Here is a 16,474-nt window from a genome sequence, read left to right as displayed (position 1 = left end):
GTAACTGCTAAATACAACCCCAAATCAGAGAAAGTCAAGACAGGATGGAAAAAATGCAGTGTTTCTTACAATTACTTTTGACTTTTACATATACAGTGTATCACAAAAGTGAGTACACCCCTCACATTTCTGCAAATATTTCATTATATCTTTTCATGGGACAACACTATAGACATGAAACTTGGATATAACTTAGAGTAGTCAGTGTACAGCTTGTATAGCAGTGTAGATTTACTGTCTTCTGAAAATAACTCAACACACAGTCATTAATGTCTAAATAGCTGGCAACATAAGTGAGTACACCCCACAGTGAACATGTCCAAATTGTGCCCAAATGTGTCGTTGTCCCTCCCTGGTGTCATGTGTCAAGGTCCCAGGTGTAAATGGGGAGCAGGGCTGTTAAATTTGGTGTTTTGGGTACAATTCTCTCATACTGGCCACTGGATATTCAACATGGCACCTCATGGCAAAGAACTCTCTGAGGATGTGAGAAATAGAATTGTTGCTCTCCACAAAGATGGCCTGGGCTATAAGAAGATTGCTAACACCCTGAAACTGAGCTACAGCATGGTGGCCAAGGTCATACAGCGGTTTTCCAGGACAGGTTCCACTCGGAACAGGCTTCGCCAGGGTCGACCAAAGAAGTTGAGTCCACGTGTTCGGCGTCATATCCAGAGGTTGGCTTTAAAAAATAGACACATGAGTGCTGCCAGCATTGCTGCAGAGGTTGAAGACGTGGGAGGTCAGCCTGTCAGTGCTCAGACCATACGCCGCACACTGCATCAACTCGGTCTGCATGGTCGTCACAAGAAAGCCCGCAAACAGTTTGCTGAAGACAAGCAGTCCAAGAACATGGATTACTGGAATGCCCTGTGGTCTGACGAGACCAAGATAAACTTGTTTGGCTCAGATGGTGTCCAGCATGTGTGGCGGCGCCCTGGTGAGAAGTACCAAGACAACTGTATCTTGCCTACAGTCAAGCATGGTGGTGGTAGTATCATGGTCTTGGGCTGCATGAGTTTTGCTGGCACTGGGGAGCTGCAGTTCATTGAGGGAAACATGAATTCCAACATGTACTGTGACATTCTGAAACAGAGCATGATCCCCCTCCCTTCGAAAACTGGGCCTCATGGCAGTTTTCCAACAAGATAATGACCCCAAACACAACCTCCAAGATGACAACTGCCTTGCTGAGGAAGCTGAAGGTAAAGGTGATGGACTAAACCCAATTGAGCACCTGTGGCGCATCCTCAAGTGGAAGGTGGAGGAGTTCAAGGTGTCTAACATCCACCAGCTCCGTGATGTCATCATGGAGGAGTGGAAGAGGATTCCAGTGGCAACCTGTGCAGCTCTGGTGAATTCCATGCCCAGGAGGGTTAAGGCAGTGCTGGATAATAATGGTGGTCACACAAAATATTGACACTTTGGGCACAATTTGGACATGTTCACTGTGGGGTGTACTCACTTATGTTGCCAGCCGTTTAGACATTAATGGCTGTGTGTTGAGTTATTTTCAGAAGACAGTAAATCTACACTGCTATACAAGTTGTACACTGACTACTCTAAGTTATATCCAAGTTTTATTTCTATAGTGTTGTCCCATGAAAAGATATAATGAAATATTTGCAGAAATGTGAGGGGTGTACTCACTTTTGTGATACACTGTACATCCATTCCTGCATTTCAGGCATTTAACACAGTTTAAAAAGTTGTTGATACAAAACTCTACTGTACTTTGTTTTACAAGTGGCATTTGTGAATGTAACTCCGTATTGTATGTGATATTAGACTCCACACTTTCCCTGGAGGCCCATACAGGGCTCTAGAGTGCCGCACATGCGACCTAATTTCTCAATGGTGCGACTAAAAAAAATCTCAGGTCGCACCGGTGCGACCAGCAGTTCAAGGGGAAAAAAGTCTCCGCTACTCTGAAAGTTTTCCCGTGGTTCAACAACAGATACACATCAGGCCCATATCATGGTCTAAACCAATCAGAGACAGTGAAGAGCGGGACAATATTGTATCGGTGATATGTGAGCGACATTCAGCTCAACCAATCAGAATGCAGCACCGGACGTTCAGTTAGTTTAGTTTTGTATATGAGACTCACCGGACGGCCAAAGTATAAAAGTTCGGTTTCTGGAGCTAGGCAGTTTAAAGTGTTGTAACGCTTACTGAAGTCCTGACTAAACCGTTACAGTGAAGTCTACCTTGTCGTGTGCTTTTATTCCCACACATTCATCACCACACAGCAAGAGACCCGTAACAGTGGTGAGCCGACCCTCTAGTAGCAATAGGCTAATGCTAGCGGTTAAGTGCGACGATAGCGAAAGTAAAAACACAATAATATTTTCGTTAAGTAAAATATAAAAATAACTAAAAGACAGTGAAGTGTTAGAATACATGTAATCAAAATACACAATGAGTGCACCGCAATCGATTTTGGGAATCTGTGTAAAAGATCCAGTAAAGCCGATAATATAATGCACTTTATTTAAGATTACACTCTTAACACTAGAGCCCCATACACGCACACACACACAAAAAAAAAACAATATATATATATATACATACATACATACATGAATAGATATACTCTATTATTATTGTTATAATTTTTATAATAGTGTACTATAATGAGACTATAATACTATAATTAACTGTAAAGAGCATGGGAAAACCATGGCCGTCAAAATTGTATTTGTGACTGGTTCTAATACATTTTGAATTGAAAGGATGAAAAGCACAATGCATCTATAAAACACATTACATGCCGCAGTAAATGCACTGCCCATGGGTCCCCTCTCCCCACTGCCTTTCAGCGGCAGACAGCAACAAACATCAACAGACGAGGCCATGTTGACCAGACTGTTATTTAATCATTTACAAGTCAATATTGCCTATATGGACAGCGAAAAAACAAGTGAACCTGTAAAACTAAGGTGTTAAATGCGATGCAGTTGAAAATTAGGGTGCACCTAACTTTTGTGCTGGTGCACCTAAGAAAAAAAGTTAGGCGCACCAGTGCAAAAAGTTAGTCTAGAGCCCTGCCATATTAACAACATAACAAAAACTGCTTTTTTTCCCACATGAAAAACATTGCTAGACTACATCCTTCTCTGCCTGACTTTGTGGCTGAAACCCTTATACATGCCTTTATTACATTTAGATTGGATTATTGCAACTCTGTACTGGTTGGGCTCCCTTTGGCTCACTTCAGTATGTCCAGAACTCAGCAGCGAGAGTTCTTACGCATTCTAAATCATGGGAACACAGAACTCCCAAGGTTCATTGGCTCCCAGTTCAATACCGCATACAGTACAAAATACTTATTTTGGTTTATGAACTTTACATGGTCTGGTTCCTGATTACCTTTCTGCTCTACTCACCCGATATTGTCTTTCATGTCACTCCGGTCTGCTGATGTCTACTTGCTTTTTGTTCCTTTAACCAAACTGCGCTCATTTGGTGATGGAGCCTTCAGTGTTGCTGGTCCTAAACTATGGAACTCATTACCACTGTCCCTCCGCATGTGTTCGCCACTGTCTACTTTTAAGAAGCATTTAAAAACTCTTTTTTTTAAGGATTGCGTTTCCAAGTTTGTAGTTACTTATTTTAACTGTGTATTATTTTTATTCTTGGTCTCTTAAGTTTTTTTTCTTAGAGAGACCTTTTTCTTAGAGAGACCTTTTTCCCTTTCTTGTTTTCTTTGGTTTGCTTTGCTGTTTTGTGTTGTTTTTATTGTTATTTATATTTACTTGAATTGTACAGTGTCCTTGGGTGCTCTGAAAGGCGCTTATAAATTAAATTCTGTAATTGTTTAACAAAGATTTGTCAAAGTAATTCCTTGTCCATGTTATGTCAGTTTTTGATGAATGCTGTTTCTTGGTGCTCAGGGATTGGAGATCACAGGTGTTTAGCTTTCGCTTTTGTCCTTTATTCACTAAAATACCTCCAGATTTTTTTGAACCATTTAATGATGTACAGTAGAGGGAGGAAAAGTAGAGTGAGAAAATAAAGGCGGGAAATATGCAATTCCATTTTTGCATCACAAAGACTTCAAATCATGATTATCGTCACTTGTTGACATACCCTGTTTAAAATCACATTTTCTCACACATTCACATTTAAATTACCCCTGTCCCAACTTTTTGGAATGTGTTACAGGGCTGAAATTGATGTATATAAACAAACAAAATGAAGTTAACCAGAAAAAACCTGAAATATTTTGGGTTCATGCTGTCTGCAATAAAATAAGTCAAAGTAAATGTATTAAACACTGTTTTTTATTTGCACTGTCCATACTGTCCCAACTTTTTGTAACTGGGGTTGTATTAAAGATTTGATTAAACGATTTACATGCACCTCTGTAATCAGATTAAGGGAAACCTCAGTCATGAATCAGTTATCAGTCATGTCATTTCAGTAAATATTTTAGTCTGATTTCTTAGTATGATGACCTGAAGTGATGCACTTAGATTTACAGTAAACTGCTGCTTTTTAAATCTAGTGAGCACTCTGTAACCTGCCACATCTTTAAGGTGTCTGTCAGTATGCTGTTTGTAGCTGGCATATCTGTGAGAGCACCATAAACATTGGTAGTTTCATTTAGATACATTTTTGGAGCAATTGCTAAAGCCATACTGACTTAGTGATCTAGGTAGTGATCTGCTTGATATTGTAATTGTTCTTATTTTGTTAGTTTGAAGTAATCTGCTTTTAATGGCACTTAGTTATCAGTTGTAAAATGTTTTTGCATCCCTAACCTCCATCAGACCTTTTGCACTATGAATAAGCTGCTTGGTTACTGTGAGAACCTGGACATTCGCTCAGTGTTTGTATCTGTACCAGCCGATATTTAGGAACTTTGGTCAGAACTAGCTTTGGGCTAATTGACAATGAAACGTATGGGACCACGATGTTTCTAATTTTTTAGCAAACAACAACAGCAAGCTTTATAGGTGATTGTTGGTGGTTTAGAGGTCACTGGTGTTCCTGATCCTAATTTGACTCTTAATACCTGACAAGTGAATTCACTCTTATCTACAGGTTGTCAGTCAAAACTATGAAGCAGTGATGTGAGGTAGTAGTGTCAACATTAGGCTAATAACGATTGTTTTGATGCTGCTTTGCAGTAATTAATTAAACATATTGGATCGCTTACTTTTAATCAAGTGAGGTCTGTGAATAATGTGTCTTTGCTTTACTTTATTTAAGACTAATGTAATATAATTCGAAGTGCTTTTCATTTGTACTGATTAACTGTGATAAATAATTATTTGACCCCAAAATATTTTGTATCACCAAGGATGATCCAGCATTCCGAAAGGAATTTAATGGAAACCCTTCAGGTTTTATGGCACTTGGCCCAAACCAACAGATGGGCACAGAAAAACCTGTAAGTTCATTTAGCCAGTAAATTGGTTTACCTTTGGTATGCAGTTAAAAGTTAATGTATGTTAAGCTTACAGTTTTGCTTAGCTTACTGCATGCTTTTTCTTTGCAATCCCCATCATTTGCAATTCCTAAGCGTATTTTCATTGCATTTGAGCTGCATGTGTGGTTGTTTAATTATTTCACTTATATATTCGATCACTTAATATTCTTTAGCATTTGACACTTCAGTAACCTTTTGCCAACACTTCCAGTAAACTCTGATTGATTCATTGGATACTAATAACATAGTAGCCAACGGTTTACTCCCACTTAGTCTAGTATGTGTCCGGTGGCAAAAGCCATGATGATATGACAAGATTAGAGTAGTTATAGCTGCAGTGATATGGTAGGTCCAGGGTGTTCAAGGCCATACTTGTGGAACAAAAAAACTTGGATGACACAGGAAAGAATAGTAAAGGATAGAAGGTTTTACTGTGTTAATTTGTAACCAGTCAAATGTTGTATCCCTTGTCCTTCATTTTATGAATAATTCATGTATTTGCTTGTCTGACTTAGGGCTGGGCGATTTTCACGATTAATTTGGTTAATTCGCATGAACGTTTTCACCCGATGTTAGAATGTGACAATTGCGATTGTTTACATACTTTATATTTGAATAAAAATACCAACATGTCACGAAGCAGAAACTGACCAGACGCCCGCGGAATATAAATCAGGGAAAGTTTAATATAAAAAGGGCGAAAACTGTACAAAATCAGGTAGAGTCCAAAACCAGCGAAAACCAAAACAGTAAACGGAAGACAACAAGGATTATACACGGTAACGGTTAGATTCAGTAATAAGGAGCGCAAACACGATCGGCAAAACGAGACACATACAGAAGAGTTTAATTAAGATTCACTGAATCAAACACCGCTGAACTGAATCAAAATACGGAGCCGATGAGCGCGATCAGGATTGGCTGGAAAGTAACGAATTACATTTACTCGCGTTACTGTAATTGAGTCGTTTTTTTGTGTACTTGTACTTTTTAAAGTAGATTTTACAGCCTGTAATTGTACTTTTACTTAAGTAAGTTTTGTACTAAGAATTGTAATTCGCTGCATTTTAAATCACATCCGTTACTGAGTAAAAAAAATCACGTCTGGGAAACTGCTGCAGTGAATTCTGCGATAGGGAGTCGGATCTTTTGTCTCGGTTCCTTTTAAAGAGCCGTATGTCTGTAACGACTCCCAAATGCGCGAATCGGTTCCTTTATTTTGGCTTAAAGGGCCGTTCAATAGAAACGAATAATTCTACGACACATAATAGTGGTTAATACAGTTTGAAAGTTTTAATGGGACTAAAATGACACATTACACATCCTGAAATGTTTAAGATGTTGTATCCACCCCCCAAATCACAAGAGGACAAAATCAAAGCTGAGCTGAGTGATTACTTGATGCCCCCCAGTGTAGATACTGATACAGACTCACTCAGTGGTGGAAACAGCACAGTACAGGCTCGTGTTCCTTTTAAGACACCTGTAAAGAACTTTTTTTTTCCTAATGTAAGGAGGTTCTGCTGAACATTATTTAAAATAAAAGTTGTTTGTGAGCTATTCTTAGATATAGATAGATAAGGATATAGATAATTTAGATCTATTTTGTTTTAATTATTGTTAATTATTGTGATATCGTTATTGTTATAAAGTTTGAGTCCCTTAAAAGGATAATTATAGGTGGTGCTGTTACTATTTTTGCACTTCTGCAACCTTTAATTACAATGCAAAAAAAGAAATTTAAGTCTTATTTTAATTGCATTATATAGGGTATCCCAAAATTCACGCAAGAAGTAATTTTGATAGAGAACACAGGTTTTTAATGAAAAATTTTAAATTTTTAATTGATTCATAAAGTATACAGTATAGGGTTATGTATGGAATAGCATATTGGGTAAATGGCCTCCACGGCTTTGCTGGCACATACGCACTCTTTTGTCGAAATGAAGTTAAATCACTATTCTGACCATATTTTGTACGAAAATTGCGAACTGGAGCTGCCAAACCTTCATTACTTTTAAAATATTGCTCAACAATGAAAACGCGTTGTTCTTTCGTGTAGTGCTCCATTTTTAATAACCCTGAACTGTGAGCTGTCACGCTGTCTTTTTTTTCGTTGGCAACACTTTAATGCTCAAATGGCGCCAAATTCAAATTTTGCGTGAATTTTGGGAACAAAAAAAAAATCGAAATCGTATTCGACAATCGGGTATAATTTTAAAATAATCTAGTTTTTTTTTTTTTTTTTGCAAAATCGCCCAGCCCTAGTCTGACTGCAGCACTCTGCAGTATGGTATGATATTGGTTAGAGTGACTATCTGCACTCGTGAGCTCAAAAGTTGTTTGAAGTGAAAAGTTAAATATGTAAATATAGTTTATGTACAATTTCCACTACATATTCTGGCATTCCTGGGTGGGCTCCAACATCTCAGTGGCCAAGTGACTGTGTGGGCTAAGGGCGCACGATTTTTCTCAGCTACTCGGACACGCTTTTGAGATTCAGCAGATGCGCCACTGGGTAAAGCAGACAGGAAATTTAGTAAGTAATATTTATTGAATTGCTTAAGTGGAATAATTTTGGTTGAAATGCCCGAGACCAGCTGTAAACTGGGTTCACTGTTAAGTTGCATAGGGCATAATAGGTGTGCTAGGTTGTAAAGTTTATATAGTGTAAAGCATGCAGTGTTGTCAGCAGACAACTCTAAGCTGTGTAAATGCAGTTTCTAAAGTATGGGATCTTTTTTGTTACATTACCTATAATATCTATAATTGTTGGCATAAAATGGGAACAACTACAGAAGAAATTTTCGTTCAGGTTAGCCCAAGGAAGGGTCATCCTGATTCTGTTCTAATAGTGGTAAAAATCTGGAAACATTCTTATGTGAGACAGCCAACCTAGTGTGCACAATTTCACACAAGCACAATGTTCATCTGAACAAAAGAATCTTTTTCCTTAATGTTTCAGAGGGGGTTGTTATATACCTTTTACTCAGGGGCTTCTGTCCTGCCACTGCCATAAAGGCCAGATTTAGTGTGAAGTCTTGCACAAATTGTTGTCCATCAGCTTTTTCTATTTCTGCACAGGACCTTTGAAACTTTTTAGACTGATAGTTGTGTTTTTCTTACCTCCTTGACCAAGGCCTGACCTTTTGCACCTTATGAATGAAGCCCATGATTTGTTCAGATGAACACATTGGCCAGTTTGTACCTACAGAATACAACCTGGCCATCTGGTCCTTAACTGTTTACTAATTTCTTGTGGCAGAGATGACAATGTGGGTGTTTACACAAAATATCAAATACCCTGTTTACTTTTTTTTTTAAATGAGTAGTTCCTCCAGTATTTTTCTTTACTGATAATTCTTGGATAAGTTCTGATCTAGCTGAACAGACATGGGTGGCACGGTGGCTCAGTGGGTAGCACCGTTGCCTCACAGCAAGAAGGTTCTGGGTTAGATCCCCAGGTGGGGTGGGCCGGGTCCTTTCTGAGTTTGCATGTTCTACCCATGTCTGTGTGGGTATTCTTCGGGAGCCCCAGTTTCCTCCCACAGTCCAAAGACATGCAATCAGGTTAATTAAACATTAATTAACATTAAAAACCTGTGAACTAATGAATTTTGTGTAACGAGTAACTACCTGTCTTGTCATGACTGTAACCAAAGTGTGTAAAACATGACGTTAAAATCCTAATAAATAAACATCTGAACAGACACTAAGTTATGTACACTAAATAAAATGTGAAATAAACTCTAAAACGGAACCTCCAGCTAATTTTATAATTTCCGTGGACCTCTACAGGTGCATCAGACAAGGTGCATCCCTAGTCCAGGAGTGTTTATGGCTTTCCAAAAGATATGAATTACAAGACTTGAGAAAATAAACTTGGTTCCAAAGGATATTAAGGAAATTAGTAGAGCTGTTATTTAAAATTGTGCTATTAATAGATTTGTTGGCCGTAAAAGAAGGTGGTGTTTGTAAAATGCTAAATATTAGTTATTAATTAACTTACATGAGACAGATTGTACCTAATCCACCTTTTGCCACATGGAATCCATGGTCTTTGTTTGAATTTGGAAGATAGTACCTGTCCTTTTTGGGTGGTGATGTCTTTTAACTTGCAGACGGTACATGTCTTTTTCCAACCGCTGTGATATCTTTGTCTGTTTCCATTTCCTGTGCATTCAATTTTTGAGTCAGCACATCCAGCCACAGCTTTATCTCATCAACTGATAATGGATGAAATTCCTCACAGTATAAAGGTTTAAGTCTTAATGTATTTTACCTATATTTACTTTTCAGCTATCACTGACACAAGCTTATGTCATTTTTGTTTCACATTTATGCCAAGTTCACACTACACGACTTTCTGATTTGTCGGGTCGCTGTACAGTTCACACTACACGACTGAATCTCTTGCACTCTGGAGTCTTTCAGTCTGTGTATATTTCACACTACACGACTGATTGGTGATAGGGGGTTTCACACTACACAATCTATCACCAACTGGAATCACAGGTGAGCTTCTCTGATCACCCAAACTACGTTGTTTTTTTTTACACAAAAACACACGTGAGATGTGACGAGGGGTTTAATGATACCACGTCCAAACATGCACGTCAACAAGTAGTGAGCGATCAAAGTTTGTGCGCAGATGTGCAGCGTAAAATCAAGGAGGAAAAATAAATGAATCTAAGTGGATTTGGCAACGCGAACAGCATGGATTGTTCTGTAGTAAGTTGGAGGTTAATTAATATTTTGCAATACAGTGTTGGTGTTATGTTTTGTAGAGAACGATCAAGTCAGAAATACTGTAAAACGTGTGTGTGCCGGTGTATTCTGATATAAACTATATTATCCCCCAGTCCCACCTGTTTACACTCCTCTCCTGCGTTTCCCCTCACCCCGTATCCTGCGTTCTCATTGGCTGTTCGACATAGCACTCATTGCCAGTTGTGCAACTCAGATCAGATATCTGACATGCTAGAAATCTCGGATCTGGTCGCCGAGCGCTCGGCGAGCCGGTCGGATTGAGTTGTTGAGTAGTTCACACATAGCGACTGAGAGCCGAGTTTTGATCGCCGAGCGAACGCCGAGTTGCTCCTGAGCCGGGAAATGTAGCGCCGACCAGTCGCCGAGCGAAAATCAGGGCAAAAATCGTGTAGTGTGAACTAGGCATTAGTTATTGTTTCATATGCAAAGAAATGAAATCTAAAAGTGTGTGGACATTTGTGATGTCCAAAGGAGAAATGTGGCTGTTGATAAAATTAAATCACCTATATTCAGTCAACTTTTAGTTTTTGACACTGAATATGTATGAGCATTTTTTTATCATTCGACTCCTATTACTGTTATTCTTATTGCTGATATTTTGCAGATTTCTTGAGATGCTTTATCACAAATTAAATTAAAAATATTTACTCTGTTAGTGTGCACTGCCTAAAAATGTTGGGCATTGTTAGCTCTGTGGTTAAGGGCTTGAGCCAGTAAATTGAGTTTCCACTGTTGCTCTTGAGCAAGGCCCTTAACCCTCAGTTGCTTGTATTGCATTCAGTCAAGTGGTATGTGGCTTTAAATAAGAAAAATATCTGCTAAGTGCAATAAATGTAAAATAAAATACTCTGGCTTTATGGTGCACCTGTTTTGAGATGCATCCCCAGACAGAAGCGCCACTTTTACAAATGCATTAAAATCATGCAAGTATTTTATACACTGTAAACTTCGCTTAAAACAATTGATTATGTATGCTATGATCCACATTTTACACTAACATGGGACAAAAACAGTAAACACATATAAGCTGGTTATTCACTGTCCGGCTCTCTTGTGTCATTATTTTTAGAGTGACTGGTTTCACACAGAATGCATTATGGAAGTGGTGCATTCCTGTTGTGACAAATGCCATGTAGGAATGGGAACATGGACTAGAGAACATGTTTTCACTGTCTTGGTCCATCTTAGATGACTTTGGACTTAGTGAACTTGCCAGTGTTTCTGTGCAGAATTAATAAATGAATTCTTCTTTGCCTAATACAGTTTCAGGTTATCTTTATGCAGTGTGTGTTAAGTACTCCCAGGCTCATGTAAATGTATCCATTGTGGTGTCACATTTACATTTAGTGTTTTTTCCTCTTGGCCTTTACGCTTTGAGATTTCCGCTGACTCCCTGAATGATTTCATGATATAATGAACTATAGATATGTGAAATACTTGTGCTGGCAAATTTGGTCTTTGAACAGAACAGTTCTCTTTGTCATGTTCAGTTTGGTACAAGGTGGTGAACCATGACCCATCCTTGCTTTCAGTTTTTTGTTTTTTTATTCTTTAAATGTAATCTTATTTGCACTTTGTATTTAAAACTCATGTTACTTGGTGGTGTTAAATAAACCAGATGCTTTTTGTAGCATACTGTGTTAATGCAGCCTAGAGAATTGTTGCCATTGCATAACATCAACTCATTTGTTGTAAAACTACTTTTTGGCAAAAGGTATTGTCAGTGTTAAAGCATGGTTGGTATAAAAGCTTATTGTACAGCAGCTACTGCTACATTGTGTGTCTGTGCAAAATCACTGTGTAGTTTCTAATGTTATGAGTATGATTCGCCATTTGCATTAATACAATATTCATTTAATTGACAATTTAAATTTTAAGCTGTATTTTCCAGCTAACAAACGATTTGTAAAGTTTTTTTCACATTTTTGTCTGTTTCATTTTAAGAACATGACACCTGGCCCACCTGCCAGTACTCTGCAGACATCTGTACAAACCACGAGTGAAAGTGGAACTGATGGAACAAATGAGACCAGGAGTAAAGCTCTATCTTCTATCACAGAAGGACCTGTTCTCAGAAGTGTGGTAAAATCCGTCAAGTAAGTTCATTTTTAACTTGACTGTTTAGTGCTTACAGATATGTGTATACTGCTATATCTTGAAACTATCATTTATAAGAAATTATTTAGCAATATTGACTTTTTTATTACCAATTTATGACAGTTGAAAAAAACCATAGAGTAAAATTCAGTGGAGGTAAATGTTTAATAATGCTTTTATAATTATTTAATAATGTGATACTTAGGGCTGGACGATATGGCTAAAATTTATATCACGATATAACTCCTAATTTCGGTCGATACGATATAATTCCGATATTGATATGAATAACACAAATGTCAGAAAAACTGCCACCAAAATTGGATGGTGGTACCTGCAAACCTCTTTTCTGGTTTCTGGCAAGAAATACAAGCGGAATACACCACTGAACTAGTCCTTCCTCTCTTATCAGCTATTTCATCTGCTTCTTTTTCAACTGTGGACAGTGGCGGAGCCAGACAATGAGTGTCATGTAGAATTACATCAAGCCTAGCATAATAAGCTTTTTATTTTTTCTCATTTTCCCTGACAAGTGAAAAACTAAAATATAGCCTATAACCTTAACATTACGAGGAAGAATTTCAAAGATATTCTTTTGCAATACTTGATAATTTGACTGCAAACTTGTGTGTACTGATGAGACTCATCTGAACCCCAGAACATGCTAGTGTGAATGCATGTAAAACAAATGTTAATTTTCTTTCAACAATATACAGACTGACCAACACTATTAAGCCAAATCAGCATTGAAAATTGACTTTACTTTTAATAGCCTTCCACAATGCTGGAGCTTCTTAAAACTGAATATTTTCTTTTAAATGGAAGTGAAAAAAAAAGCCAAATTTAGAGGAAAACCGCCCAATCTGGCAACACTCAGGGCTCTAGACTAACTTTTTGCACTGGTTGCACTGGTGTGCCAAACTTTTTTCTTAGGTGCACCAGCACAAAAGTTAGGTGCACCCAAATTTTCAACCGCATCGCATTTAACACCTGTTTTACAGGTTCACTTTTTTTAATACTGACTTTGATTGATATTGATTAACTAACTGATCTGGTCAACATAAAGTTCTTTATTTGAAGCACAATTCTACACGAAAGGTATCTTACTGAAAAAGTGTTGGTGCTTAAAGTGCTTCACTGAGCTGAAATTTAAACTCAAGATAAATAAAATAAAAAGAAAATCTAAATTAAAAGTGCAAGTGTTTTAAGGGCTTCACACTGAACATCTCATTTAATGGTAAGAATATTACATATGGTTAATGCAGTAACGAGACGCATATTATTGACATAGGCTACATGACATTATTACATTTTGAGTCAGTTTGTCGCTGATATTTTTAAAGTGCCTTAAAGAAAAGATTAACTGTGTGATATGAAATGGTCAAAGTAACCCAGACAGAACTAACAACATTTAGCGTGAAATATAAACACCACACGTGAAGTAAATCCAGCTAAACACAGATACATGTGGAGCTGTTAGACTGGGTTTGATGGTTATTTCACACAGATGTTTGTTTGTATCATGGAACTTTAATGATGTTTTATCTCTCGAGTCGAGATCTGAGCAAATCGGTTATTTATGTCGAGAGTCGCGGTGAAAGCGAAGCGCAAAACTCTTCTCACGTCAACAAACTAAAGAAAACAACAACTGAGACAAACACGTCACGTCTTCTAATCACCGATATTTGATTGATGTTTTTACATTAAAACGAACATCTATAACAGCAGCACAGATGCTCACACATATTCTACACACTCCGCCATGATATTTCTCTGTGTAATGCCCGCCGGTGATGACGCTGGTCCCGCCCTTCACTATCTCTGATTGGTTTAGACATATAGATATGATTAGATATGGGCCTAATGTGTGTCTGTTGGTGCACCGGAGACTTTCAGAGTCACAGACACTTTTTTTTTCCCTCGAACAGCTGGTCGCAGATTGACTGTGGATGCTCGTTCACTCACAGCTGTTAAACTCATTTAGCCGCTAATATCCACCGTGTTGTAGGTAGAGTAATCAGAGCCGTAACTGTGGCGTACGTCATCATGCACTTACGTATGCATATCGATCGAATTTGTTTAAAAATCATATCACCGTTATTGAAACATTTTCTATCGCGATATATATCGATATCGAATTATTGTCCAGCACTAGTAATACTTTAGATAGAGTGGTTCACGTCTGCACTGATGTGTCTTCCCGAAGCTACACGTGTGTTTCTTTACATTTGTTTGGCTGATTATATCGGCTCACAGTATTGTTTCATTAGAATGTACAATTGTTTTGGATATCGGCAGGACCAGTAAAGGCTAGATGGGCAAGAAGGTGGCACAGCTCATTGAGTGGGTTCCTTAAAACTTGTAATGCTGCTTTAACTACAGCCAAACATTATAGACAGAGAGAAGTGGCACATCTGTAATACAGGACCTAAAATACATATATAAGTATAGTAAGTGTGCAGCCTTCTCTTTTAACCCAGAAAGAATGGGTGAACACATGCAAATATAATTACAAGTTTAATGTTTGCAAAATTGGGTTAATGAAAGGCAGTATGCTGCTGTTAGTAAGTGTTTAATCTATACATAACACGAGAGTGAAAATAGGGTTGGCTACTTTTATCATTCATCTGAATTTGTGTATATCTTAAGCCTGCTTTAAATTATGGTCTAGTGGTAATAGATCAGGTGTCTGCTGCACAGTGGTGATAGTACTTGCCTCACCTACTAATGTGATGCACTAAAATCTTTTTCACTTTATGGAATTCTATTAGTAAATTCATTCAGATCATTTACTTTATACCAGATAATAGTGCTATTAGTATTTTTATCTTATAATTATTAGCTGTCAGTCTTTTCACTTCTTAATATTAGTTTTGGTGGTAAAATGTTCATTTCAGTTTGGCCATATTATTAGAGAAGTGCAGTCATTTAATATGCTGTAAGTTTGTATGTTTTTAATTAAAACAAACTAAAATTTAAAAGTTTTAAGATAAAAAAATACTGTGTTTGCATAAGTGTGCACACCCTCTTATAATTGGGGTTGTGGCTATGTTTAGATTTAACCAATCTCATTCAAACTCAAATGTTAAATAGTAGTCAATACCAGGCATCAATTAAAGTGACATGTTTAACACCTAGAAGTTCCACTGTTCTAGTAGGATACTGTTGTTTACATCTTACAGCAAAAGCCAATTTGACAAATTTGGAGTTGACAAAGATTGCCAAGTCAAGATGGCCATGCTCATTTACTCCTGCCCAAAAACACAACAAGTTCATCATAAAATCAAAAGGTGCTTTAACAAAGTAAGGGTGCACATATTTATGGTACCTGATTATTGTAATCTATACATTATGGGTCAAAATTTATTATTATTAATCTTAGTTCCACTTTTTTAACATCACAAAAACTTGCCATGTAACATATATCTAGACTTTTTATATCCACTGTGTGTGCAAACTGTCATCACATTCACAACTTTTATATCTTGTCAACACAATCTGGCAATCTGACCATACAATAAAAAGATGAATTCTTATTTATGTATTTTATGTTTACCATGTAAAATTATTAAATAATAAATATAAATCCAGTTATTAAATAATCAATAAAATATTCATTTATAAATTCAATTAACTACAACGTATAATGTTTTTTAGACCTCCAGCTGGACGGTCTGTGGGAGTCATTGCATTTGTTGGTGTAAGTACTATTACACATGCTTGGTTTTAAAAGCACTGATAAGCAATTTTGAATGTTGGTCATTATTTTGCTTTATTATTACGAAAATATAATATCTATAAACCTGTAGGCTTGTTCTTACTGTTTATTCTTTATATTCCTTGTCGCCTGTTTTAGCCTGATTATGGGTTAATTGAACGCAAAGACCAAAAAATATACAGGTTTTCATTTGAGGCCTTTTATGGAAACCGAAAGCATTTGCTCCCAGACGTTAAAGTGCATTTCACAGCAATCAAAGTATTGGTAAGTGATTTGAAAGTGATTTGTTAAGCATTATGTGATGGTTGTTTTTTTCTACTCTCTAAGCTGTAATGTTGTTTAAAGGAATCAGAATGTGCTACCGATGTAAAAGTTGCGCCGGGAGGAACAGAACACATTGAAGGCACAGTCTATGAAGGGGTGGTCACAAAGGTCATGCCTGATGTAAGTAT

At 37.4% G+C, this 16,474-nt stretch overlaps 1 protein-coding gene across 2 annotated transcripts in view; it reads left to right on the top strand.

Moving 5' to 3' along the window:
* Positions 1-16,474, top strand: part of si:dkeyp-121d4.3 (uncharacterized) — a 38,020-nt gene that overhangs the window by 2,380 nt on the left and 19,166 nt on the right. Inside the window, exons 2-6 of one of the 2 annotated variants that reach the window (XM_062995927.1) lie at positions 5,309-5,398; positions 12,152-12,303; positions 15,962-16,004; positions 16,161-16,286; positions 16,368-16,466. In XM_062995927.1, the coding sequence (XP_062851997.1) occupies positions 5,309-5,398; positions 12,152-12,303; positions 15,962-16,004; positions 16,161-16,286; positions 16,368-16,466 (510 nt within the window). The remainder of the gene's footprint in view (positions 1-5,308; positions 5,399-12,151; positions 12,304-15,961; positions 16,005-16,160; positions 16,287-16,367; positions 16,467-16,474) is intronic. The other variant, XM_062995928.1, reaches the window with a different exon arrangement.

This window comes from Trichomycterus rosablanca, chromosome 5 (genome assembly GCF_030014385.1).
Source record: "Trichomycterus rosablanca isolate fTriRos1 chromosome 5, fTriRos1.hap1, whole genome shotgun sequence".
Lineage (NCBI taxonomy): Eukaryota > Metazoa > Chordata > Actinopteri > Siluriformes > Trichomycteridae > Trichomycterus > Trichomycterus rosablanca.
This window is presented reverse-complemented; position numbering and strand designations above follow the sequence as displayed.